The 27,493-nt window shown below is 51.4% G+C and overlaps 1 protein-coding gene across 1 annotated transcript; it reads left to right on the forward strand.

The window, feature by feature from the left end:
* Positions 1–175: 175 nt before the first annotated feature.
* Positions 176–26,475, forward strand: DTX2 (deltex E3 ubiquitin ligase 2). The gene is given in 10 exon segments (XM_038759121.1): positions 176–503; positions 3,705–4,275; positions 4,277–4,321; positions 12,801–12,862; positions 14,831–14,971; positions 19,523–19,593; positions 23,440–23,595; positions 24,959–25,120; positions 25,414–25,503; positions 25,855–26,475. Coding segments are annotated over 10 exon segments (1,773 nt in total). The 5' UTR covers positions 176–253; the 3' UTR covers positions 26,080–26,475.
* Positions 26,476–27,493: the final 1,018 nt, after the last annotated feature.

The following is a 27,493-nucleotide window of genomic DNA, read 5'->3' on the forward strand; positions in this document are numbered from 1 at the left end:
CAGATGAGGGAACTGAGGCCCAGAGAAGTGAAGTGACTTGCCCGAAGTCACCCAGCTGACAACTGGCAGAGCCGGGATTTGAACCCACGAGCTGTGACTCCAAAGCCCGGACTCTTTTCCATGCTTCTCTAACAGAGGCACGGGGCCCTAACGGCCGCGTGCTTCGCTCCGGCAGGTTGGCGGCGGCAGCCGGAGATGAGCGGCGGCGGAGGGGACCCCGTCGGGTGAGCCCGCCCGCGCCCGCCCCGCGGAGATGGCCATCGCCCCGAGCCCCGCGGCCCCGCAGGCGGGCACCGCCGTGGCCGTGTGGGAGTGGCAGGACGAGGGGGGCAGCTGGAGGCCCTACAGCGGCTCCGTGTGCGGCTACATCGAGCGGTTTGTGTGGCACCAGGGCCCGCGCGGGGGGTCCCAGGGGGGCAGCGTCCCCCTGGGGCAGGCCGACCCCGCTTTAGCCCCCTACGTCATCGACCTCCCCAGCTGGACCCAGTTCCGCCAGGACACCGGTAAGCCACCCGGGGGTCGGGGAGAGGCGGGACCGGCAGGGGCCTTTTCCGTAACTCCGCGGGATTCGTTCCGCGCATCCCTGTGCTGAACGCTGGAGCAGAGGCAAGGTAATTTTTATCTTTTTTAAATGGCATTTATTACGCTCTTGCTAGGTGCAAAGCGCTGTCCCACAGGTTGTCCCACGGGGGGCTCACGGTCTTCATCCCCATTGTACAGATGAGGGAACTGAGGCCCGGAGAAGTGAACTGACTTCACCCAGCTGACAATTGGCGGAGCCGGGATCGGAACCCATGACCTCTGACCCCAAAGCCCGGGCTCTTTCCACTGAGCCACGCTGCTTCTCTAAGCTTCAGTGGTATTTATTGAGCGCTTACTATGTGCGAAGCCCTGTTCTAAGTGCTGGGGAGGTTACAAGGCGATCAGGTTGTCCCACAGTCTTCATCCCCATTGTACAGATGAGGGAACTGAGGCCCGGAGAAGTGAAGCGACTTGCCCAAAGTCACCCAGCTGACAATTAGCGGAGCCGGGATCGGAACCCATGACCTCTGACCCCAAAGCCCGGGCTCTTTCCACTGAGCCACGCTGCTTCTCTAACCTTCAGTGGTATTTATTGAGCGCTTACTATGTGCAAAGCCCTGTTCTAAGCGCTGGGGAGGTTACAGGGCAATCAGGTTGTCCCACAGTCTTCATCCCCATTGTACAGATGAGGGAACTGGGGCCCGGAGAAGTGAAGCGACTTGCCCAAAGTCACCCAGCTGACAATCGGCAGAGCCGGGATTTGAACCCATGACCTCTGACCCCAAAGCCCGGGCTCTTTCCACTGAGCCACGCTGCTTCTCTAAGCTTCAGTGGTATTTATTGAGCGCTTACTATGTGCGAAGCACTGTTCTAAGTGCTGGGGAGGTTACAAGGCGATCAGGTTGTCCCACAGTCTTCATCCCCATTGTACAGATGAGGGAACTGAGGCCCGGAGAAGTGAACTGACTTACTCAAAGTCACCCAGCTGACAATTGGCGGAACCGGGATTTGAACCCATGACCTCTGACCCCAAAGCCCGGGCTCTTTCCAGTGAGCCACACTGCTTCTCTAACCTTCAGTGGTATTTATTGAGCGCTTACTGTGTGCGTAGCACTGTACTGAGCGCTTGGGAGAGTACAGTACAACAATCAACCGACACATTCCCTGCCCACAGCGAGCTTATAGCCTAGCGTGGCTCAGTGGAAAGAGCACGGACTCGGGAATCAATCAATCAATCGTATTTATTGAGCGCTTACAGTGTGCAGAGCACTGTACTAAGCGCTTGGGAAGTCCCAGTTGGCATCATATAGAGACGGTCCCTACCCAACAGTGGGCTCACAGTCTAGAATAATAATAATAATAATAATGATGACATTTGTTAAGCGCTTACTATGTGCAGAGCACTGTTCTAAGCGCTGGTGGGGGGGATACAAGGTGATCAAGTTGTCCCACATGGGGCTCACAGTCTAAATCCCCATTTTACAGATGGGGTAACTGAGGCTCAGAGCAGCTAAGTGACTTGCCCAAGGTCACACAGCAGACATGTGGTGAAGTCGGGATTCGAACCCATGACCTCTGACTCCAAAGCCCGGGCTCTTTCCACTGTGTCGTGCTGCTTCTCTAGAAGAGTCGTCAGAGGTCATGGGTTCAAATCCCAGCTCTGGCAGTTGTCAGCTGGGTGACTTGGGGCAAATCACTTAACTCCTCTGGGCCTCAGTGACCTCATCTGGAAAATAGGGATTAAGACTGGGAGCCTCACGTGGGACAGCCTGATCACCTTGTATCCCCCCCCTCAGCGCTTAGAACAGTGCTTGGCACATAGTAAGCGCTTAACAAATACCATTATTGTTGTTAGAGCGGGGGAGACTGACATTACGATAACAAAAAATTACGGGTAGGTATATAATAATCGGATCGGCCACCGCCCTGTGGTCTGCCCGGGCCTGTCGTGGTCTGAGGCGTGGTCTCAGTTTACAGATGGGGAAACCGAGGCCCAGGCGGGGGAAGTGACTGGGCCGAGGTCACCCAGTTGGCTAGGGCAGAGTGGGATTAGAACTCGAGTCTCCCAACCCTCCGGCCCTTGCGCCGCTGAGCTGGGGAGAGGACTCTGGCTGAGGTCACCCAGAAGCATAAGGGCACCACGGATCTCTTATTATTATTATTATCAATAATAATAATAATAAGAGATCCGTGGTGCCCTTATCAATAATAATAATAATAATAATAATAATAATAATAATGGCATTTGTTAAGCGCTTACTATGTGCCAAGCACCGTTCCAAGCGCTGGGGAGGTTACAAGGTGATCAGGTTATCCCACCGGGGGCTCACAGTTTTAATCCCCATTTTGCAGATGAGGGAACTGAGGCCCGGAGAAGTGAAGTGACTCGCCCAAAGTCACCCAGCTGACAGTTGGCGGGGCCGGGATTTGAACCCATGACCGCTGACTCTGAAGCCCGGGCTCTTTCCGCTGAGCCACGCTGCTTCTCTATATAGTTCATCCTTAACCATGAGGGTGGATGTACATATGTATATACGTTCGTACGCATTTATTACTCTATTTATTTTACTTGTACATATCTATTCTATTTATTTTATTCTTTTAATAGGTTTTGTTGACTGTCTCCCCCTTCTAGCCTGTGAGGCCCACTGTCGGGTAGGGACCGTCTCTATAAGTTGCCAACTTGGACTTCCCAAGCGCTTAGTCCAGTGCTCTGCACCCAGTAAGCGCTCAATAAATACGACTGATTGATTGATTGATTGGATGCCAGGAGGGCAACCAGCGGGCGTTTCCTTCCCGCATCCAATGAGAAGCAGCGTGGCCCAGTGGAAAGAGCCCGGGCTTTAGAGTCCGAGGTCATGGGTTCAAATCCCCGCTCCGCCTATTGTCAGCTGGGTGACTTCGGGCAAGTCACTTCTCTAGGTCTCAGTTCCCTCATCTGTCAAATGGGAGTGAAGACTGTGAGCCCCCCGTGGGCCCACCTGATCACCTTGTAACCTCTCCAGCGCTTAGAACGGTGCTTGGCACCTAGTAAGCGCTTCATAAATGCCATCATCATTATTATTATTATCATCCCGGTTGGACCTGACAGAGCCGGAGACCTGGACTGGACGCAGGGCCCGGGGGGGGACGGGAGGGGGTCTCTCCGGGAAGGCCCCCCGAAACCGTCCCCCGTCCCGCAGGCACCATGCGTTACGTGCGGCGGCACCTGTACCCGGCGCTGTCGGCCCCCGGCCAGGGCGTCCTCTGGGAGTGGCTGAACGACGAGGGCGGCTGGACGCCGTACGAGATGAGCGTCTGCGTCTACCTGGAGCAGCAGTTCGCCCGCGGGAGCCCCGGGGCCGACCTGGCGGCCCTGGGCTACAACTATACCGTCCACTACGGCAGCCGGACGCAGGTGAACAAGACGTCCAGCTTCCGGCGCAGCGTCCGGCGGAGCCTGGGCCCACCCTACCCGGCCACCGCGGTCCCCGGCCCGCCCGGCCCCGCGGGGCTGGCCTGCTCCTGCCTTCAGTGCCTGGCCGCCGGCGCCGGCGGAGGCGGCGGGTCGGGCCCCGTCTCCCACCGGTCCCGGCACTGGGCGGCCCACCTCCCGGCGGCTTCGGCGGCCCCGGCCCCGCACCGGACGGCCGCCCTCGGGGCCCACCAGGCCTTCGCGCCCTACAGCAAGCCCGCGCTGGCCGGCGGGCGCTCGGCCCCGCGGCTCGGTGCCGCCCCGGCGTGGGTCCCGCCGCAGCCGGGCGGCCCCGCCGCCCCCCCACCTCGCCCAGCCCGGACCGTCGACGTCCAACGGAACCAGGTACGGCCCCGCGGCCCGGCCGGCCCGGCGTGGGTTGGTCCATTTAGCCGCGGCGTCTCGTTCCTCTTCCCACACCCCCTGGTATCATCATCATCATCAATCGTATTTATTGAGCGCTTACTATGTGCAGAGCACTGCACTAAGCGCTTGGGAAGTACAAATTGGCAACATCTAGAGACGGCCCCTACCCACCAGTGGGCTCACAGTCTAAAAGGGGGAGACAGAGAACAAAACCAAACATACTAACAAAATAAAATAGATATGTACAAGTAAAATAAATAATAGAGTAATAAATACGTACAAACATCCATATATCCAGGTGCTGTGGGGAAGGGAAGGAGGTAAGATGGGGGGGATGGAGAGAGGGACGAGGGGGAGAGGAAGGAAGGGGCTCAGTCTGGGAAGGCCTCCTGGAGGAGGAAGGCCTCCTGGTGTCCCCCCACCTCCCTCACGTGGGGCCAGATTAAAGGGTAAGGGGCTTCTTCCTCCCTTCGAGGCCCTCAGAGAGGGATTTGTAGAAAAGATAATAACGACGGTATTTGTTAAGCGCTTACTACGTGCCAAGCACTGTTCTAAGCTCTACGGTAGATACAGGGTAATCAGGTTGTCCCATGTGGGGCTCACAGTCTTAATCTCCATTTTACCAAATTATTACTATTATTATTATTGTTACCCATCACCTCCCCCGTGGCCCCCTGACACTCAGAGAGGGATTTGTAGAAAAGATAATAATGACAATATTTGTTAAGCACTTACTATGAGCCAAGCACTGTTCTAAGTGCTGCAGTAGATACAAGGTAATCAGGTTGTCCCATGTGGGGCTCACAGTCTTAATCTCCATTTTACCAAATAATAATAATAATAATAATAATTATTATTATTATTATTATTATTATTATTATTATTATTACCCATCACCTCCCCCGTGGCCCCCTGACACTCAGAGAGGGATTTGTAGAAAAGGTAATAATGACGGTATTTGTTAAGCGCTTACTATGAGCCAAGCACTGTTCTAAGCGCTGCGGTAGATACAAGGTAATCAGGTTGTCCCACGTGGGGCTACCAGTCTTAATCTCCATTTTACCGAATTATCATTATTATTATTATTATTATTATTATTATTATTATTATTATTGTTATTGTTATTATTATTATTATTACCCATCGCCTCCCCCGTGGCCCCCTGACACTCAGAGAGGGATTTGTAGATCCCTTCAAGGCCCTACTGAGAGCTCACCTCCTCCAGGAGGCCTTCCCACACTGAGCCCCTTCCTTCCTCTCCCCCTCGTCCCCCTCTCCATCCCCCCCACCTTACCTCCTTCCCTTCCCCACAGCACCTGTATATATGGATATACGTTTATACATATTTATTACTCTATTTATTTTACTTGTACATATCTGTTCTATTTATTTTATTTTGTTAGTATGTTTGGTTTTGTTCTCTGTCTCCCCCTTCTAGACTGTGAGCCCGCCGTTGGGTAGGGACCGTCTCTATATGTTGCCAACTTGGACTTCCCAAGCGCTTCGTACAGTGCTCTGCACACAGTAAGCGCTCAATAAATACGATTGATTGATTGATTAATAAATGCCATCGTTATTATATGAGGCATCATGTGAACCTAGAACGGGCTGCCGGAGTCTGAAGTTGGACGGGGGTGGAGGAAGGTGGCGGGGACGGAGGGGTGTTTTAGGTGGGTGGGAGAGTGGCCCGGCAGGCCTTCCCGACTGGAGCGCGGGACCCGATCTAGGCCGGCCTGATCGGCGGCTATTCCGGATTGGGATCAATCAATCAATCAATCGTATTTATTGAGCGCTTCCTGTGTGCAGAGCACTGGACTAAGCGCTTGGGAAGTCCAAGCTGGCAACATCTAGAGACGGTCCCTACCCAACAGCGGGCTCCCAGTCTAAAAGGGGGAGACGGAGAACAAAACCAAGCATACTAACAAAATAAAATAAATAGAATAATTGGGATCATCATCATCAATTGTATTTATTGAGCGCTTACTATGTGCAGAGCACTGTACTAAGTGCTTGGGAAGTACAAATTGGCAACATCTAGAGACAGTCCCTACCCAACAGTGGGCTCACAGTCTGAAAGGGGGAGACAGAGAACAAAACCAAACGTACTAACAAAATAAAATAAATAGAATAGATATGTACAAGTTAAATAAATAGAGTAATAAATATGTACAAGCGTATATCCATATATACAGGTGCTATGGGGAAGGGAAGGAGGTAAGATGGGGGGGATGGAGAGGGGGACGAGGGGGAGAGGAAGGAAGGGGCTCAGTCTGGGAAGGCCTCCTGGAGGAGGTGAGCTCTCAGTAGGGCCTTGAAGGGAAAATAAATTTAATAAATTTAAGAAAATAAATTGGGATGTCCCGCTGACCCTTCTCGCGGGAGAGGCGAAAGGAGCTTGGCTTGGGCGTACCCTCGACCGGTGTACTCCGGCCCCCCGTAACCAAAATTCCCGGCTAAGGTTTCCGTCAGGCCCGGGAGCCGGGCGGCAAACTGGAGGGAAGAGTCTGGATTGGGGTTGATTGGTTGGTCCACGGGCCAGGCGGGATCGGGAATCCAGGAGCGTGGCGGGGAAATAGGAGGTGGGCTTCTCGCGCTCCGGCCCCCGGCCCCCGTTGGCCCAGGGCAACCGAAACGAGCCGCGGGCAAGTCCAGCCCGACCTGTTCCTCAGGGGGTCAGAGAGAAGGGACGATTTAGCCAGCTGCAGAGAACAGCCTTTCATTCATTCATTCAATCAATCGTATTTATTGAGCACTTACTGTGTGCAGAGCACTGGACTAAGCGCTTGGGAAGTGCAGGTTGGCAACATATAGAGACGGTGCCTACCCAACAACTGGCTCACAGTCTAGAATAATCATTATTATTATATGCCATCATTATTACTCATTCAGTTGTATTGAGCGCTTACTGTGTGCAGTGCACGGTACTAAGCGCTTGGGAAGTACAAATTGGCAACATATAGAGATGGTCCTTACCCAACAATGGGCTCACAGTCTAAAATAATCATCATTATTATTATTATTATTGTTATTATTATTAAATGCCATCATTATTACTCATTTAATCGTATTTATTGAGCGCTAACTGTGTGCACAGCACGGTCCTAAGCGCTTGGGAAGTCCAAGTTGGCGACATATAGAGACGGTGCCCACCCAACAACGGGCTCACAGTCTAGAATAATCATTATTATTATATGCCATCATTATTATTCATTCAGTTGTATTTATTGAGTGCTAACTGTGTGCACAGCACTGTCCTAAGCGCTTGGGAAGTCCAAGTTGGCAATATATAGAGATGGTCCCTACCCAACAATGGGCTCACAGTTTGGAATAATCATTATTATTATATGCCATCATTATTATTAATTCAATTGTATTTATTGAGTGCTAACTGTGTGCACAGCACTGTCCTAAGCACTTGGGAAGTCCAAGTTGGCAACATATAGAGACGGTGCCTACCCAACAACGAGCTTACAGTCTAGAATAATCATTATTATTATTATTAAATGCCATCATTATTATTCATTCAATTGTATTTATTGAGCGCTTACTGTGTGCAGAGCACTGTACTAAGCACTTGGGAAGTACAAGTTGGCAACATATAGAGACGGTGCCTACCCAACAACTGGCTCACAGTCTAGAATAATCATTATTATTATATGCCATCATTATTATTCATTCAGTTGTATTTATTGAGCGCTAAGTGTGTGCACAGCACTGTCCTAAGCACTTGGAAAGTCCAAGTTGGCAACATATAGCGATGGTCCCTACGCAACAACGGGCTCACAGGCTAGAATAATCAGTATTATTCTATGCCATCATTATTATTCTTTTAATCGTATTTATTGAGCGCTTACTGTGTGCAGAGCACTGGACTAAGCACTTGGGAAGTCCAAGTTGGCAACATAGAGAGACGGTGCCTACCCAACAACTGGCTCACAGTCTAGAATAATCATTATTATTATATGCCATCATTATTATTCATTCAGTCGTATTTATTGAGCGCTTACTGTGTGCAGAGCACTGGACTAAGCGCTTGGGAAGTCCAAGTTGGCAACATATAGAGACGGTGCCTACCCAACAACGGGCTCACAGTCTAGCTGCCCAGGCGGGCAGGGGAGCCTCCTCCCCGCCCTTTAGCGGTTTCACCCTCACCCCCGGGCAGCCTGCCACCTCTGTGTTCCCCGGGGCAGGGAAACTCGGGCCATTCTCCGGTCACGGCGGGTCTGAACTAATCCCCATTTTACAGATGAGGTCACTGAGGTCCAGAGAAGGGAAGTGACTCGCCCAAAGTCACCCAGCTGACAGTTGGCAGAGCTGGGATTTGAACCCACGAAGGTGCCAGCAGCCGGGGCCGCCCCCGCCCTGCCTCCTCTCTCTATCGCGAGCCCACCCTTGGGTCAGGTGGGAGACAGGGGGGTGGAGGCCGGCAAGTTTTTAGGAGCCTGATGGCTTCAGGGTGGTGGCACTTCAATCAATCAATCAATCAATCGTATTTATTGAGTGCTTACTATGTGCGGAGCACTGGACTAAGCGCTTGGGAAGTCCAAGTTGGCAACACATAAAGACGGTCCCTACCCACCAGTGGGCTCACAGTCTAAAAGGGGGAGACAGAGAACGAAACCAAACATACTAACAAAATAAAATAAATAGAATAGATATGTACAAGTAAAATAAATAGAGTAGTAAATCTGTACAAACATATATACATATATGCAGGTGCTGTGGGGAAGGGAAGGAGGAAAGATGGGGGGTAAGATGGTAAGATTCATTAATAATAATAATAATGAAGGTGGCATTTATTAAGCGCTTACTCTGTCCCTGTCATGGCACTCTTTCTGCCCTCTCTCCTAGCCCTGGGCCACCAGGAGATCAAGCCCGGCCCCTGACAGACCCAAGTCTTATAATAATGATGGCATTTATTAAGTGCTAAGCACTGTTCTAAGCGCTGGGGAGGTCACAAGGTGATCAGGTTGTCCCACGGGGGGCTCACAGTCTTCATCCCCATTTGACAGATGAGGGAACTGAGGCCCAGAGAAGCGAAGTGATAGTTACATAGCTGACAGTCGGCGGAGCCGGGATTTGAACCCATGACCTCGGACTCCAAAGCCCGGGCTCTTTCCACCGAGCCGCGCCGCTTCTCTTGGAAGAGGGAGGGACCCCGGGAGGGGGTTAGGTCTCCGTTGGAGGCCGGTTTCGACAAGTCCGCTCCACCCTGCGAGGAAGAGGCCTGTCCTGTTCAGCGAGGCTACGCTTCCAGCCGTCTGGGGTGCGGTTCAGAACGGGAGAAGGCGGCTTCTGACGGAGATCAATCAATCAATCAATCAATCGTATTTATTGAGCGCTCACTGTGTGCAGAGCACTGGACTGAGCGCTTGGCAAGTCCAAGTTGGCAACATCTGGAGCCGGTCCCTACCCAACAGCGGGCTCGCAGTCTAGAAGGGGGGGACAGAGAACAAATCAATCAATCAATCAATCAGTCGTATTTATTGAGCGCTTCCTGTGTGCAGAGCACTGGACTTAGCGCTTGGGAAGTCCAACACATAGAGACGGTCCTTACCCAACAGCGGGCTCGCAGTCTAGAAGGGGGAGACAGAGAACAAATCATCATCAATCGTATTTATTGAGCGCTTACTATGTGCAGAGCACTGTACTAAGCGCTTGGGAAGCACAAATTGGCAACATATAGAGACAGTCCCTACCCAACAGTGGGCTCACAGTCTAAAAATCAATCAATCAATCAATCAGTTGTATTTATTGAGCGCTTCCTGTGTGCAGAGCACTGGACTAAGCGCTTGGGAAGTCCAAGTTGGCAACATAGAGAGACGGTCCTTACCCAGCAGCGGGCTCACGGTCTAGAAGGGGGAGACAGAGAACAAAACAAGACGTATAAACCAAATAAAATAAATAGAATAAATATGTACAAGTAAAATAAATAAATAGAGTAATAAATCTGTACAAACATATATTCATATATACAGGTGCTGTGGGGAGGGGAAGGAGGTTGGGCGGTGGGGCTCAATCAATCAATCAATCGTATTGAGCGCTTACTATGTGCAGAGCACTGTACTAAGCGCTTGGGAAGTACAAATTGGCAACATAATGGATGGGGATGGGGAGGAGGAGAGGAAAAAGGGGGCTCCTCGGCTCCCCGCTGCCAAGGAGACCATCTCTGGGTCAGCGTAGGAGAGCCACGAGGTGAGAAAGGAGGGAGTGAGGGGATGGAGTGCTTTAAGAGAAGCAGCGTGGCTCAGCGGAAAGAGCCCGGGCTTTGGAGTCAGAGGTCATGGGTTCAAATCCCGGCTCCTCCAGTTGCCAGCTGTGTGACTTTGGACAAGTCACTTCACTTCTTTGGGCCTCAGTTCCCTCATCTGTAAAATGGCGATTAACGACTGTGAGCCCCCCGTGGGACAACCTGATCACCCTGTAACCGCCCCGGCGCTTAGAACAGTGCTTTGCACATAGTAAGCGCTTAGTAAGTGCTATCGTTATTATGATTATTATTATTTAAAGCCGACGGTGCGGCGTGTCTGTGTGATGCGGAGGTGGTGGGTGACCACTGGAGGTTCTTGAGGAGTGGGGAAATGTGGCCTGAGTGTTTGTGTAGAAAAGCGACTGTGAGCCCCACGGGGGACAACCTGATCACCCTGTATCCTCCCCAGCGCTTAGAACAGTGCTTTGCACATAGTAAGCGCTTAACAAATGCCAATTATTATTATTATTATTAGAAGGGCTCGCGTTCGGCGGTTTCCATTTCCTCCCATTCCCTGTCGATGGTTTCTGGAGCCCCATGGACACGTGGAGGTCAGGAGGGAGTCCGGGGGATTTCTCCAGCTGGGCAGCGGGAAGGGGCCTGGGCTGCGGAGGGAAGTTGGGGGTCTTTCCTTTGGACCGTGGGCTCTGTCCATCCTGATCCATCCATTTATTTATCCTGGAATGCCCCCAATCCCTCTGCCCATCCGCCGAGCTCGCTCTCTTCCTCCCTTCAAGGCCCTGCTGAGAGCTCACCTCCTCCAGGAGGCCTTCCCAGACTGAGCCCCTTCCTTCCTCTCCCCCACATCCCCCTCTCCATCCCCCCCATCTTACCTCCTTCCCTTCCCCACAGCACCTGTATATATGGATATATGTTTGTACATATTTATTACTCTATTTATTTCACTTGTACATATCTATCCTATCTATTTTATTTTGTTAGTATGTTTGGTTTTGTTCTCTGTCTCCCCCTTTTAGACTGTGAGCCCACTGGTGGGTAGGGACTGTCTCTATATGTTGCCAATTTGTACTTCCCAAGCGCTTAGTCCAGTGCTCTGCACATAGTAAGCGCTCAATAAATACGATTGATGATGATGATGATGATTTATTTATTTTACGTGTACATATTTATTCTATTTAGTTTATTTTGTTAATATGTTTTGTTCTGTTGTCTATCTCCCCCTTCTAGACTGTGAGCCCGCTGTTGGGTAGGGACCGTCTCGAGATGTTGCCAACTTGGACTTCCCAAGCGCTTAGTACTGCGCTCTGCACACAGTATAAGCGCTCAATAACTACGATTGAATGAATGAAAAGCGACCCGGGCAGCAGAGCGAATCTGGCCTGGAGCGGGGAGAGGCAGGAGGCAGGGATACAGTAATCCAGGCTGGATAGGGCGATTGGATTAACGCGGTCACGGTTTGGATGGAGAGGAAAGGATGAGTTTTAGAGACGCTGTGAAGGTAGAACGGACAGGATTTGGTGAAGGACCGAATATTTGGGTGGAATGAGAGGGGAGTCGAGGAGAACGCCAAGGTTACGGGCTCGTGTGATGTGATGGGAAGCAGCGTGGCTCAGTGGGAAAAGCTCGGGCTTTGGAGTCAGAGGTCGGGGGTTCGAATCCCGGCTCCGCCACTTGTCAGCTGGGTGACTTTGGGCAAGTCCACTTCACTTCTATGGCAATCAATCAATCAGTCGTATTTATCGAGCGCTTACTGTGTGCAGAGCACCGGACTAAGCGCTTGGGAAGTCCAAGTTGGCAACATCTAGAGACGGTCCCTACCCAACAGCGGGCTCACAGGCTAGAAGGGGGAGACAGAGAACAAAACATATTAACAGAATAAAGTAAATAGAATAGATATGTACAAGTTAGAGTAATAATATTACTCCGCCTCCGCCCCCCCGGTGCCCAGAGAAATTCTATGTGCCTCAGTTCCCTCATCTGGAAAATGGGGATGAAGACTGTGAGCCCCCCGTGGGACAACCTGATCACCGTGTAACCTCCCCAGCACTTAGAACAGTGCTTTGCACATAGCGCTTAATAAATGCCATTATTATTATGTGTGGTCCCTTCCTCCCCACTGGTTCTGGTGTTTGGGTGGGTCTCCCCTCTGAGGGAGGAGGGTGGCACACTGGGCACCGGCCCCCGGGCTTTGCCTGGCTCGCAGCCCACGCGTTCCTTGACGCTCTTTCTCTGTTTTTTCCCCTCCAGCGTTCCTGGGAGCATCCCCGTGCAAACACAGAGGTCCAGCCGGATTCAGCAGGCCCTGGCAGGTGAGCCTCTTGGATCCCAGGGCGAGGGCGGTCCGTCAGAAACATCCCACAGGATGCCCAGGCCCGGGGGCCGTTAGCCCTGGCCAGCGGAGCGCGGCGCCATGTGAAGTTGTGACCGGGGAGTGGGGTGGGCGGTCACCCCGGGAGCCGGATGAGGGGGTCACACATCCCGAGCTTTCCGTCACCTTTCCGAGAGGGCCTGAGGCCGGGAGCTTTGAACCCAGCACCAGGCCCGGGCTTCCCGCACTGGTGGCATATCGTGCCAGGGATTGGTCCCTTGTGAGCCTGGCAGAGGCTGGCTGCTCCCTCAGGCCTGGAGGAATTCGTCCCCGGGGGTGATCTCCTCCGCCCCCGGTGCCCAGAGAACCAATCCTTGGCACCCCCATCCTGCCTTGACGATGGGAGGTGACCGGTGGGCACTGGGGCCCAGGAGGCCCGGGTTCGAGTGCCACCGCTACCCCCGCCTGCTGGGAAACCTCGGGCAAGTCCCTCACCGCTGGGCCTCCATTTTCCCACCTGTGAAATGGGGGAGAATAGCACCCTCTCCGGGACAGAACAGACCCAGGAGGCGGAGGAGCCGAGCCCGGAGACAAGCGGGCCGGCCGCTGACCACCTCCTCCGCCTCAGGAGACCGCAAAATCCCAATCGCGTCTGTCTCGGCCCCGGGGGCCGCCCTTTCTACCCACCGGACCTCCAATGGACTGCCCGGGTCTTTGGGCACCTCCTGAAAACAGCGGGTCGTTCTTGTGTCCTGAGCCCGGGACGAGATTCCTCTGGCCTCTGGACCGGAGGGGGATTCTGCTTCCGGAAGGACGACGGGGATTTGAAATTTCAAAACTAGATGAGCTCGCCTGCCCGCCCCAGGTGGGACCAAACCCCGCTAGGATCCGGGGCCAGCCTGGCATGGAGCACTGTGGACCTGGGCAGATCAGGGCGTGAGAGGTTGGCAATCAATCAATCAATCAATCAATCGTATTTATTGAGCGCTTACTGTGTGCCGAGCACTGTACTAAGAGCTTGGGAAGTACAAGTTGGCAACATCTAGAGACAGTCCCTACCCAACAGTGGGCTCACAGTTGAGAAGACTGGCACTTGGCAGTGAAGTTGGCAGTGCCCGTAACTACCAGAGAGCTGCTTTGAGTAGCTGCCTGCCCCAGATTCATTCATTCATTCATTCAGTCATCATCATCAATCGTATTTATTGAGTGCTTACTGTGTGCCGAGCAGTGTACTAAGCACTTGGGAAGTACAAGTTGGTAACATATAGAGACAGTCCCTACCCAACAGTGGGCTCACAGTCTAGAAGACTGGCAGTTGGCAGTGCCCGTAACTCCCAGAGAGCTGCTTTGGGTACCTGCCTGCCCCAGATTCACTCATTCAATCATCATCAACATCATCGGTCGTATTTATTGAGCGCTTACTGTGTGCCGAGCACTGTACTAAGCGCTTGGGAAGTACAAGTTGGCAACACAGAGAGACAGTCCCTACCCAACAGTGGGCTCACAGTCGAGAAGACTGGCAGTTGGCAGTGCCCGTAACTCCCAGAGAGCTGCTTTGGGTAGCTGGCTGCCCCAGATTCATTCATTCATTCGTATTTATTGAGCGCTTACCGTGTGCAGAGCACTGGACTGAGCCCAGATCCCATCTGTCCCCGTGCCACCCAGCCCTAACCCCACGGGACCAAATGGTGGTCAGTGTCGGGGGGCCTTGGGCACCTTCTTTCTGTGTCGGGGTCCGAAGATTCTCCTTGATCCCCTCCCACCCCCCCTCGGGGGGGTCTCCGGGCCGTACCCTCTCCTTCCTCCTCTCCGTCCATCCTCCTCCCTCCGTTCCTGCCGGCCACCCACAGTACTCTGCCGGGTTTAATTCGGGTCCCGTGCTGAATTGATTGCTTCTCGTTTTTCTCCCCCCACCCCGCGGCCGCCGGCTCCCCCGCATGTCCGCCTCTCCCCGCCGCCCTCCCCGCAGGCGTGACCAGTGTCCTGACGTCCGCCCTCGGCATCCCCCCGTGCCTGCCTCGCCCACCGCCGCCCGCCAGCACTCCCGCCTCCCGTTTGTCCGCTAAAAGTCACAGCTCAGTCAAGAGACTGAGGAGACTGTCCAGGAAAGGTAGTGCCTCCGGGAGAGAAACCCCCCGCTCCTCTCGGGGGGCTGCCGGCCCTCCCGGCAGCCCCCCATCCCGCCTTCCGACGCTTGCGCGATGCTCCTCTTTCACCCCATCCCACCTCTCCCCCTCTTTCCTCTCTCTTTAGCCGCGTTTCGGAAGGCAGCCGTTCCCCCCCCAGTTGGTACCGCTTCGGCCCCGCTTCCGTGCCCGGCGTCGAGGAGCTGGGAATAATCAGATCAGGCACAACACCTTTCCTCCGCTGGGCTTGGCATCCAAGAGGGAGGGAGAGCCCATCCCCATTTCACGGATGAGGAAATGGAGGCCCCGAGGCGGTGTGACCGGCCCGCGGTCGTCACCCCAGCGGGCCAGGCTGGAGTGGTGGGGGTGCCAGTTGGGCAGACGGTTCGTTCATTCATTGTCGCATTTATTGAGCGCTTACTGTGTGCAGAGCGCTGGACTAAGCGCTTGGGAAGGACAAGTTGGCAACATATAGAGGCGGTCCCTACCCACAGTGGGCTCACAGTCTAGAAGACCAGGGTGAGAAGCTTGTGGCCGGCCTGGAGATTAGGGATGCCCCTCCAGCTGCCCCTCTCAGTGGTGTTGTCCAGAGGAGACGGAGCAGTGTCGATAATAATAATAATAATAATGGCATGTATAAAGCGCTTACTATGTGCAAAGCACGGTTCTAAGCGCTGGGGAGGTTACAAGGTGATCAGGTTGTCTCACAGTCTTCATCCCTATTTTCCAGATGAGGTCACTGAGGCCCAGAGAAGTGAAGTGACTCGCCCAAAGTCACCCAGCTGGCAATTGGCGGAGCCGGGATTTGAACCCCTGACCTCTGACTCCAAATAATAATAATAATGATGATGGCATTTATTAAGCGCTTACTATGTGCAAAGCACTGTTCTAAGCGCTGGGGAGGTTACAAGGTGATCAGGTTGTCCCACGGGGGGCTCGCAGTCTTCATCCCTATTTTCCAGATGAGGTCACTGAGGCCCAGAGAAGTGAAGTGACTCGCCCAAAGTCACCCAGCTGGCATTGGCGGAGCTGGGATTTGAACCCCTGACCTCTGACTCCAAATAATAATAATAATGATGATGGCATTTCTTAAGCGCTTACTATGTGCAAAGCACTGTTCTAAGCGCTGGGGAGGTTACAAGGTGATCAGGTTGTCCCACGTGGGGCTCCAAAGCCCGGGCTCATTCCACTGAGCCGCGTGTGTTTGGGGCACTGTATTAAGCGCTTGGGAGAGTACAACCCAACGATAGAACAGACATATCCCCTGCCCACGATGAGCTTCCAGTCCTGCGTCCACTCTTAGCGCGGTCCCACGGATCCGGGACTGGGGCAGGGGCCAAAAAAAGCCCGCTCGGCTGCTGGGAAGCGGGGTGCCTGGGGGGGGAAAACGGAGATATCCGTCTGGCGCGGTGGGATTGGATCGTCCGGCGTGGTGTCCACATGGGATCCGGGCCGAGGGATCGGTGGCTCGGGGTCCCCCAATGCCGGGGACAGGAGACCTTCTAGACTGTGAGCCCGCTGTTGCGTAGGGACCGTCTCTAGATGTTGCCAACTTGGACTTCCCAAGCGCTTAGTCCAGTGCTCTGCACACAGTAAGCGCTCAATAAATACGATTGAATGAATGAATTCAATCACTCACTCTAGAGCTCACCTCCTCCAGGAGACCTCTCCCAGATTGAGCCCCCTCCTTCCTCTCCCTCTCCATCCCCTCCGCCTTACCTCCTTCCCCTCCCCATAGCACCTGGATATATGGATATATGTTTGTACATATCTTTAACTCTATTTAATTTATTTGTACATATCTATTCTATTTATTTTGTTTTGTTAGTATGTTTGGTTTTGTTCTCTGTGTTCCCCTTCTAGACTGTGAGCCCACTGTTGGGTAGGGACCGTCTCTATATGTTGCCAACTTGGACTTCCCAAGCGCTTAGTACAGTGCTGTGCACACAGTAAGCGCTCAATAAATATGATTGAATGAATAATAATGATGGCATTTAATAATAATAATAATAATAATAATAATGATTATTTTAGACTGTGAGCATGTTGTTGGGTAGGGACTGTCTCTATATGTTGCCAACTTGTACTTCCCAAGTGCTTAGTACGGTGCTCTGCACACAGCGCTCAATAAATATGATTGAATGAATAGTAATGATGGCATATAATAATAATGACTATTCTAGACTGTGAGCCCGTTGTTGGGTAGGGACCGTCTCTATATGTTGCTAACTTGTACTTCCCAAGCGCTTAGTACGGTGCTCTGCACACAGGGCTCAATAAATACGATTGAATGAATAATAATGATGGCAAATAATAATAATGATTATTCTAGACTGGGAGCCCGTTGTTGGGTAGGGACCGTCCCTATATGTTGCCAATTTGGACTTCCCAAGCGCTTAGTGTAGTGCTCTGCACACAGTTAGTGCTCAATAAGTACAATTGAATGAATAATAATGATGGCATTTATTAAGCGCTTAGTACAGTGCTGTGCACACAGTAAGCGCTCAACAGATACGATCGAATGATAATAATGACGGCATTTATTAAGCGCTTACTATGTGCAAGGCACTGTTCTAAGCGCTGAGGAGGTTACAAGGCGATCAGTTTGTCCCAAGGGGGGCGGCTCACAGTCTTCATCCCCCTTTTTCAGATGAGGGAACTGAGGCCCAGAGAAGTGACTTGCCCAAAGTCACCCAGCTGACAATTGGCGGCGCCGGGATTTGAACCCAGCTAGACTAACTCTATCTCTATATGTTGCCAACTTGTACTTCCCAATCGCTTAGTCCAGTGCTCTGCACACAGTAAGCGCTCAATAAATACGATTGAATGAATGAATGAATCCAACACCCGTTCCCTAGTGCGGGTGCTGAATAATAATAATAATCAATCAATCAATCGTATTTATTGAGCACTTACTGTGTGCAGAGCACTGTACTAAGCGCTTGGGAAGTCCAAGTTGGCAACATATAGAGACAGTCCCTAATAATAATAATAATAATGATGGCATTTATTAAGCGCTTACTATATGCAAAGCACTGTTATAAGCGCTGGGGGTGATACAAGGTGATCACGTTGTCCCACGGGGGGCTCACAGTCTTCATCCCCATTTTACAGATGAGGAAACTGAGGCCCAGAGAAGTGAAGTGACTTGCCCAAAGTCACCCAGCTGACAAGTGGCGGAGCCAGGATTTGAACCCGTGGCTTCCGACTCCCAAGCCCAGGCTCTTTCCACTGAGCCACGCTGCTGCTCCAACAGCGGGCTCACAGTCTAAAAGGGGGAGACAGAGCACAAAACCAAACATACTAACAAAATAAAATCAATAGAACAGACATGTACAAATAAAATAAATAAATAAATAAATAGAGACAGTCCCTAATAATAATAATAATGATGATGGCATTTATTAAGCGCTTACTATGTGCAAAGCACTGTTCTAAGCACTGGGGGAGATACCAGGTGATCACGTTGTCCCACGGGGGGGCTCACAGTCTTCATCCCCATTTTGCAGATGAGGAAACTGAGGCCCAGAGAAGTGAAGTGACTTGCCCAAAGTCACCCAGCTGACAGGTGGCGGAGCTAGGATTTGAACCCGTGGCTTCCAACTCCCAAGCCCAGGCTCTTTCCACTGAGCCACGCTGCTGCTCCAACAGCGGGCTCACAGTCTAAAAGGGGGGAGACAGAGCACAAAACCAGACATACTAACAAAATAAAATCAATAGAACAGACATGTACAAATAAAATAGAGTAATAAATATGTACAAACATATATACAGGTGCTGTTCTAGACTGTGAGCCCACTGTTAGGTAGGGCCCGTCTCTCTATGTGGCCAACTTGGACTTCCCAAGCGCTTAGGCCGGTGCTCTGCACGCGGGAAGCGCTCAATAAATACGATTGAATGAATGAGTGGATGAACGAATGAGCCCGCGACCTCCGACTCCAAAGGCCGGGCTCTTTCCACTGAGCCACGCTGCTTCTCTAACAGCGGGCTCACAGTCTAAAAGGGGGAGACAGAGCACAAAACCAGACATACTAACAAAATAAAATCAATAGAACAGATATGTACAAATAAAATAAATAAATAGAAGAATAAATATGTACAAACATATATACAGGTGCTGTTCTAGACTGTGAGCCCACTGTTGGGTAGGGCCCGTCTCTCTATGTGGCCAACTTGGACTTCCCAAGCGCTTAGTGCGGTGCTCTGCACGCAGGAAGCGCTCAATAAATACGATTGAATGAATGAATGAGTGGATGAACGAATGAGCCCGCGACTTCCGACTCCAAAGGCCGGGCTCTTTCCACTGAGCCACGCTGCTTCTCCGTATCCAGCGGGTTTTCCCGGCCCCAGTTTTCCCGTTCCTCCTCTTCCTCCTCCTCCAGCACTAACACGCTGCCGTTTTAACCCTTTTAATCCATCTCCCCTCAGGAGCTCGGGCCTCTTTTGCTTTCTCTGCCGGCCCCTATGACCCCTGTCCTGACAAACCCCCCGAAAACATTTCTCTCCCTCCTTCCCTCTCCCGGTCTCCCTGCCAGACGTCCCACCCACCGAGCCCGGGCAGGTGGTGAAGAGGTACCTCGCCGAGCTGCAGAGCCCTCCGGATGAGGTAACAATAATAATAATAATAATAGCGATATTATCATTATTATTATCTTATAATCTTATCTTATAATATAACAATATATAATAATATAATAATAATATATCTTATACTATAAGATATATCTTATATTATCTTATAATAATAATGATAGCATTTGTTAAGCGCTTACTATGTGCAAAGCACTGTTCTGAGCCCTGAGGAGGATACAATCAATCAATCGTATTGATTGAGCGCTTACTGTGTGCAGAGCACCGGACTAAGCGCTTGGGAAGGGCAAGTTGGCAACATAGAGAGACAGTCACGGTAACCAGGTTGTCCCACGTGGGGCCTCACAGTCTTAATCCCCATTTTCCAGATGAGGGAACTGAGGCGCGGAGAAGTGAAGGGACTTGCCCAAAGTCACCCAGCTGACAAGTGGCGGAGCCGGGATTTGAACCCACGACCTCTGATTCCCAAGCCTGTGCTCTTTGCACTGAGCCACATATATTACTCTATTTATTTATTACTCTGTCTATTTATTTATTACTCTATTTATTAATTTATTTCACTTGTACGTATTCTACTTATTTTATTTTGTTAATATGTTTTGTTTTGGACTGAACAAGGACTGAACCCCCTTTTTCCTCTCCTCCTCCCCATCCCCCCCGCCCTACCTCCTTCCCCTCCCCACAGCCCCTGTATATACGTTTGGACAGATTTATTACTCTATTTATTTTCCTTGTCCATATTTACTATTCTATTTATTTTGTTAATGAGATGCATCTAGCTTTATTCCTATTTATTCTGACGACTTGACACCTGTCCACAGGTTTCATTGTCTGTCTCCCCCCTCTAGACTGGGAGCCCGTTGTCGGGTAGGGACCGTCTCTATGTGTTGCCAACTTAATAATAATAATAATAATTATGGCATTTATTAAGCGCTTACTATGTGCAAAGCACTGTTCTAAGCGCTGGGGAAGTTACAAGGTGATCAGGTTGTCCCACGGGGGGGCTCACAATCTTAATCCCCATTTTACAGATGAGGGAACTGAGGCACAGAGAAGGTAAGTGACTTGCTCGAAGTCACCCAGCTGACAAGTGGTGGAGCTGGGATTTGAACCCATGACCTCTGACTCCAAAGCCTGGGCTCTTTCCACTGAGCCACGCTGCTTCTCCATTCATTCATTCATTCAATCGTGTTTATTGAGGGCTTACTGCGTGCCGAGCACTGGACTAAGCGCTTGGGAAGTACAAGTTGGGAACATATAGAGACGGTCCCTACCCAACAGTGGGCTCACAGTCTAGAAGGGTAGGGAACGTGTACTTCCCTAGCGCTTAGTACAGTGCTCTGCACACAGTAAGCGCACAATAAATGCAAATGAATGAATGGTGAGCAGCAGCCCTCTGTGCCGGGAGCGGGTGGTAGGGACATCCCCCTCAATCAATCAATCAATCGATCGTATTTATTGAGTGCTTACTGTGTGCAGAGCACTGTACTAAGCGCTTGGGAAGTACAAGTTGGCAACATATAGAGACGGTCCCTACCCAACAGCGGGCTCACAGTCTAGAAGGGGGAGACAGAGAACAAAACATATTAACAAAATAAAGTAAATAGAATAGATATGTACAAGTAAAATAAATAGAGTAATAAATGCGTACAAACATATATACATATATAACAAACATATATACATACATACATACTAGGCTCCCTGCTTCCAGTCTCCCCATCAATCCCATCTTTTCCCAAACTTCAGCACCCCACTTCGAAGGAACCCCGTCTCCTCATTCTCGGTGGGCTAAAGGAGATGGCGAGGTGAGGCGTGCCCAGGCATGCCCAGGGCTCACAGTCTAGAAGGGGGAGACAGAGAACAAAACAAAACATATTAACAAAAAAAAAAAATAGAATAAATATGTACAAATAAATAGAGTAATAAATCTGTACAAATATATATCCATATATACAGGTGCTGTGGGGAGGGGAAGGAGGTAACGCTGGGGGATGGGGAGGGGGAAGTGCTTATTATATGTCAAGTACTGTTCTAAGCGCTGGAATAGATTCATTCATTCATTGTCGTATTTATTGAGCGCTTACTGTGTGCAGAGCACTGTCCTAAGCGCTTGGGAGGTACAAGTCGGCAACATATAGTACATAGCAAGCGCTCAATAAATACGATTGATGATGATGATATAGAGACGGTCCCTACCCAACGGCGGGCTCACAGTCTAGAAGGGGGAGACAGAGAACACAGCCAAACATATTAACAAAATAAAATAAATAGAATAGATAGGTACAAGTAAATAGAGTAATAAATACGTACAAACATATCTACATATATAACAAACATATATACATACTAGGGTGATGTACAAGTAAATAGAGTAATAAATACGTACAAACATATATACATATATAACAAACATATATACATACTACGGTGATGTACAAGTAAATAGAGGAATAAATACGTACAAACATATCTACATATATAACAAACATATATACAAACTAGGATGATGTACAAGTAAATAGAGGAATAAATACGTACAAACATATATACATATATAACAAACATATATACAAACTAGGGTGATGTACAAGTAAATAGAGGAATAAGTACGTACAAACATATATACATATATAACAAACATATATACATACTAGGGTGATGTACAAGTAAATAGAGGAATAAATACGTACAAGCATATCTACATATATAACAAACATATATACATACTAGGGTGATGTACAAGTAAATAGAGGAATAAATACGTACAAACATATCTACATATATAACAAACATATACATACTAGGGTGATGTACAAGTAAATAGAGGAATAAATACGTACAAACATATCTACATATATAACAAACATATATACAAACTAGGATGATGTACAAGTAAATAGAGGAATAAATACGTACAAACATATATACATATATAACAAACATATATACAAACTAGGGTGATGTACAAGTAAATAGAGGAATAAGTACGTACAAACATATATACATATATAACAAACATATATACATACTAGGGTGATGTACAAGTAAATAAAGTAATAAATACGTACAAACATATCTACATATATAACAAACATATATACATACTAAGGTGATGTACAAGTAAATAGAGTAATAAATACGTACAAACATATATACATATATAACAAACATATATACATACTAGGGTGATGTACAAGTAAATAGAGGAATAAATACGTACAAACATATATACATATATAACAAACATATATACATACTAGGGTGATGTACAAGTAAATAGAGTAATAAATACGTACAAACATATACATATATAACAAACATATATACAAACTAGGGTGATGTACAAGTAAATAGAGGAATAAATACGTACAAACATATATACATATATAACAAACATATATACATACTAGGGTGATGTACAAGTAAATAGAGTAATAAATACGTACAAACATATATACATATATAACAAACATATATACATACTAGGGTGGTTTGACTGAGCCCCTTCCTTCCTCTCCCCCTCGTCCCCCTCTCCATCCCCCCATCTTACCTCCCTCCCTTCCCCACAGCACCTGTATATATGTATATATGTTTGTACATATTTTTTTTACTCTATTTATTTATTTAATTTATTTGTACATATCTATCCTATTTATTTTATTTTGTTAGTATGTTTGGTTTTGTTCTCTGTCTCCCCCTTTTAGACTGTGAGCCCACTGTTGGGTAGGGACTGTCTCTCGATGTTGCCGATTTGTACTTCCCAAGCGCTTAGTACAGTGCTCCGCACATAGTAAGCGCTCAATAAATACGATTGGATGATGATGATGGTGTGGGGTGACCGGGCTCTCGCCGTCTCCAGGACTGCCTGATCTGCATGGAGAAGCTGTCGGCGGCTTCGGGGTACAGCGACGCGGCTGACGGCAAGACTGGCCCCAACGCCGTGGGGAAACTCACCGACTGCGGTCATGCCTTCCACCTGCTCTGTGTGCTGGCCATGTACAAGAACGGGAACCGGGTGAGGCCAGGGCCCCGAGCGCCAATCCCCCCCCGCTGCCGTGCGCGCCGACCACCGAAAACCGGGAGAGGCCACGGCCCCGCCACTTTCTACCCCCCGTCCCCGAGTCTGGCGTTTCTAGGAGGGGTCTCGGAGGCGGGATTCCTTCAGAGCGAGGTGCTGAGGTTTGGGGAGGATGGGATGGATGGGGAGACGAGGCAGGGAGCCCATCCGCCAAGCTCGCTCTCTTCCTCCCTTCAAGGCCCTACTGAGAGCTCACCTCCTCCAGGAGGCCTTCCCAGACTGAGCCCCTTCCTTCCTCTCCCCCTCGTCCCCCTCTCCATCCCCCCCATCTTACCTCCTTCCCTTCCCCACAGCACCTGTATAGATGGATATATGTTTGTACATATTTATTACTCTATTTATTTCTCTTACTTGTACATATCTATTCTATTTATTTTACCTCCTTCCCTTCCCCACTGCACCTGTATATATGGCCTTCCCAGACTGAGCCCCTTCCTTCCTCTCCCCCTCGTCCCCCTCTCCATCCCCCCCATCTTACCTCCTTCCCTTCCCCACAGCACCTGTATAGATGGATATATGTTTGTACATATTTATTACTCTATTTATTTATTTTATTTGTACATATCTGTTCTATTTATTTTATTTTGTTAGTATGTTTGGTTTTGTTCTCTGTCTCCCCCTTTTAGACTGTGAGCCCACTGTTGGGTAGGGACTGTCTCTATACGTTGCCAATTTGTACTTCCCAAGCGCATAGTACAGTGCTCTGCACATAGTAAGCGCTCAATAAATACGATTGATGATGATGATATATGTTTGTTCATATTTGTTACTCTATTTATTTTACTTGTACATATCTGTTCTATTTATTTTATTTTGTTAGTAGGTTTGGTTTTGTTCTCTGTCTCCCCCTTTTAGACTGTGAGCCCACTGTTGGGTAGGGACTGTCTCTAGATGTTGCCAACTTGGACTTCCCAAGCGCTTAGTCCAGTGCTCTGCACACAGTAAGTGCTCAGTAAATACGATTGATGATGATGATGATGGGGAGTTGAGGGGGAGATAACTCCAACGGGGATGGTGGAGGGGAGGGAGCTGGAGGTCAGGAGCCCTAGGTTCAGGAGTAACTTGAACATCCCCCTTGAAACTTGGCAACAAAACTCAAAGATGGGGGCGGCAGCAGTTGGAGATCCGCGGGAGCCCAAGAGCACGTAGCCTGCCTCGCCCCCAGACCCTATGCCTGCTTTGCCAACGCCGCGGCCCGGGGAGCGGACCCTTTGGGGGGCAGAGTGCCCACTTGACCACCCTGGAGGGGCTGTACCCCCGCTGAGCCTCCTCAGCCCGGGGTTTGGGCCCTCCGGTACAGGACGGCAGTCTGCGGTGTCCCTCCTGTAAGACCATCTACGGGGAGAAGACGGGCACGCAACCCAAGGGGAAGATGGACGTGTCCACGTTCGCCGTGTCGCTGCCCGGCCACGAGGACTGCGGGACCATCCAGATCGTCTACTCCATCGCCAGGGGGATCCAGGTGAGTTGGCTGCGTTTGCCGGGACGGCGGGGGCTGGGGGGGCCTTCTCAGCCCCCTCCTCACTAGCCCCCTAACAGCCATAGGGGAGAATCATTTGGGGCTCACAAAGGGCCCAGAAACCTGCCCTGGGCCTACGGGGCATCAGTTCAGCCCTGGCACGAAGGCCGGTAACCTCACCCGTGCCACTCTTGGGAGAGGTGTGACAGCTCTCAGCTCGGCCCCCGGATCCCGCCGAGAGGGGCCGGGCCAGGCGTCGTGGGCTCCCAACTGAGTCATCTCCTCTGCCACCGCAGGGCCCCGAGCATCCCAACCCGGGAAAGCCGTTCACCGCCCGGGGCTTCCCCCGCCACTGCTACCTGCCCGATAACGCCCAGGGTCGCAAGGTACTTATCGCCGGTCGCCTGGGTCCTGCTCTCTCTCAGCCTGTCTTGCACCTCCCCTACCCCGGCCTCCCCGCCGCCTCCCTTCGATAAGGTCTCCTCTCTGGGCCTCTGAGACTGCTATTCAAAGCTCTCACCCCCTTTCTGGGGGTGTGGCGGCATCGCCCCTGATGCCAAGCGGCCAGGGAAGCGACTTGCCAGCCTACGGCCTGGCCGCCGTTTCCTGGGGGACACCGTGGCCGGGTCCGAGCAAACTTCCCGGAGGGCGGGTGTCCCCCTGGGTGTGTCATCGCCCGGGTGGCCGGGAGCGGGCAGAACCCCCTCACCCGGTGTGCCCCGGCGGCCCGCCCCCAGGTCCTGGAGCTGCTGAAGGTGGCGTGGAAGCGGCGCCTCATCTTCACCGTGGGCACGTCCAGCACCACCGGGGAGACGGACACCGTGGTCTGGAACGAGATCCACCACAAAACCGAGATGGGGCTGAACCTGACCGGCCACGGTTACCCCGACCCCCACTATCTGGACAACGTGCTGGCCGAGCTGGCCGCCCAGGGCGTCACGGAAGACAGCCTGGGCCAGTAGCCGACTGGGCTCCGAGGCCGGCCATGCCCCTCCTCCCGCTGCTCCGGGCGCTGACACCCTGTGGCCTTATGGGACTCCTCCCGCCCGAGCGGTGACGGGGGGCCGGGGGCCGGGGACCCCCGGGCTGGAAGAGAAGGTTATTTTTCTATGCGGTCCGAATGTTTTTACACGACACGTCGTCCGTCACCGGCATCTGCCCGGCCGGGACGCCTAGGATACCCGGCCGAGAGCGGGCCGAGCCGGCGAGTTGGGGCGGGGCCGGGGCGGTGGTGGTCGTCTCGGCCCCCCGCCCCGTCACCCTGCCCCTACCACGGTGCCTCATCACCCCCTCCGACCCGGGGCCCCCGATGCCTTTACTTCTCTCCATCACTTGCAATAAATCCTACATAGCCATGGTCCTGGCCTGAACGTGCTGTCCTGCTGGCACCCGCCCGGGGCCCTTCTTGGCCTAACCTCAATGTGGGGGGCGGAGGGCACAAGTTGGGGCCGCCGCCAGGGCAAGCCGAGGAGGCTACACAGTAGCCACTGGCTCTCCACAGCCCCGATCAAGGGGTCACCCCAGCCCCTCACGGCTGACACCGCTAGCCCCGCTCCGTGCCCTAGATTCTCTTCCCCAAACTTAATAATAATAATGACGGCATTTATTAAGCGCTTACTATGTGCAAAGCACTGCTCTAAGCACAGGGGAAGTTACCAGGTGATCAGGTTGTCCCACGGGGGGCTCACAGTCTTAACCCCCATTTTCCAGATGAGGGAACTGAGGCCCAGAGAAGTGAAGCGACTTGCCCAAAGTCACACAGCTGCCAAGTGGCGGAGCTGGGATTTGAACCCACGACCTCTGACGCCAAAGCCTGGGCTCTTTCCACTGAGCCACGCTGCTTCCCCCCGAAGTGGCCTAACCCATCCGCCCACTGCCAGGCAGCCTCGGTGGGTTCCCGGAAGAGGCGGGCTGGGACGCCGACCCGATCCCAGCCGTGTCTTCCCGGCTCACCGTCCAGCAGGCGAGCGGGGACTCGGGCCCGACCCGGCGAGGGCCTTGAGTCGCTACTTCGGTCGCACGGGGATGGAGGGGGCGAGGTGGGCTTCTTGGGCACAGGCGTGATGCCCATCGACCTCTAAATCACGCACACGTATACACGTGCAAACAAAAATCTACCCTTACCACTCCCACACTTAGCCACTTTGTGTATACGTAGGTGTTGAGTGGGTGAGCAGTGTGTCCTTACGTGTACCCGTCATGCACGTATATGTGGATCCCCACTCTTCCCCTCCACGGGCCACCATGTGCTGGACTGATGACCACTGGCGAGGCCAGGCCATGGGAATCGGGCAGGAATTCCAGCGATGTGGCCGGGAGCCAGGCGGCGGGGAGGGAGGGAACCAGCGCCGTCCAGTTCCCGCCGGGGGGTGAGAC

Source organism: Tachyglossus aculeatus, chromosome 17 (genome assembly GCF_015852505.1).
Source record: "Tachyglossus aculeatus isolate mTacAcu1 chromosome 17, mTacAcu1.pri, whole genome shotgun sequence".
NCBI classification, from domain to species: Eukaryota; Metazoa; Chordata; class Mammalia; order Monotremata; family Tachyglossidae; genus Tachyglossus; species Tachyglossus aculeatus.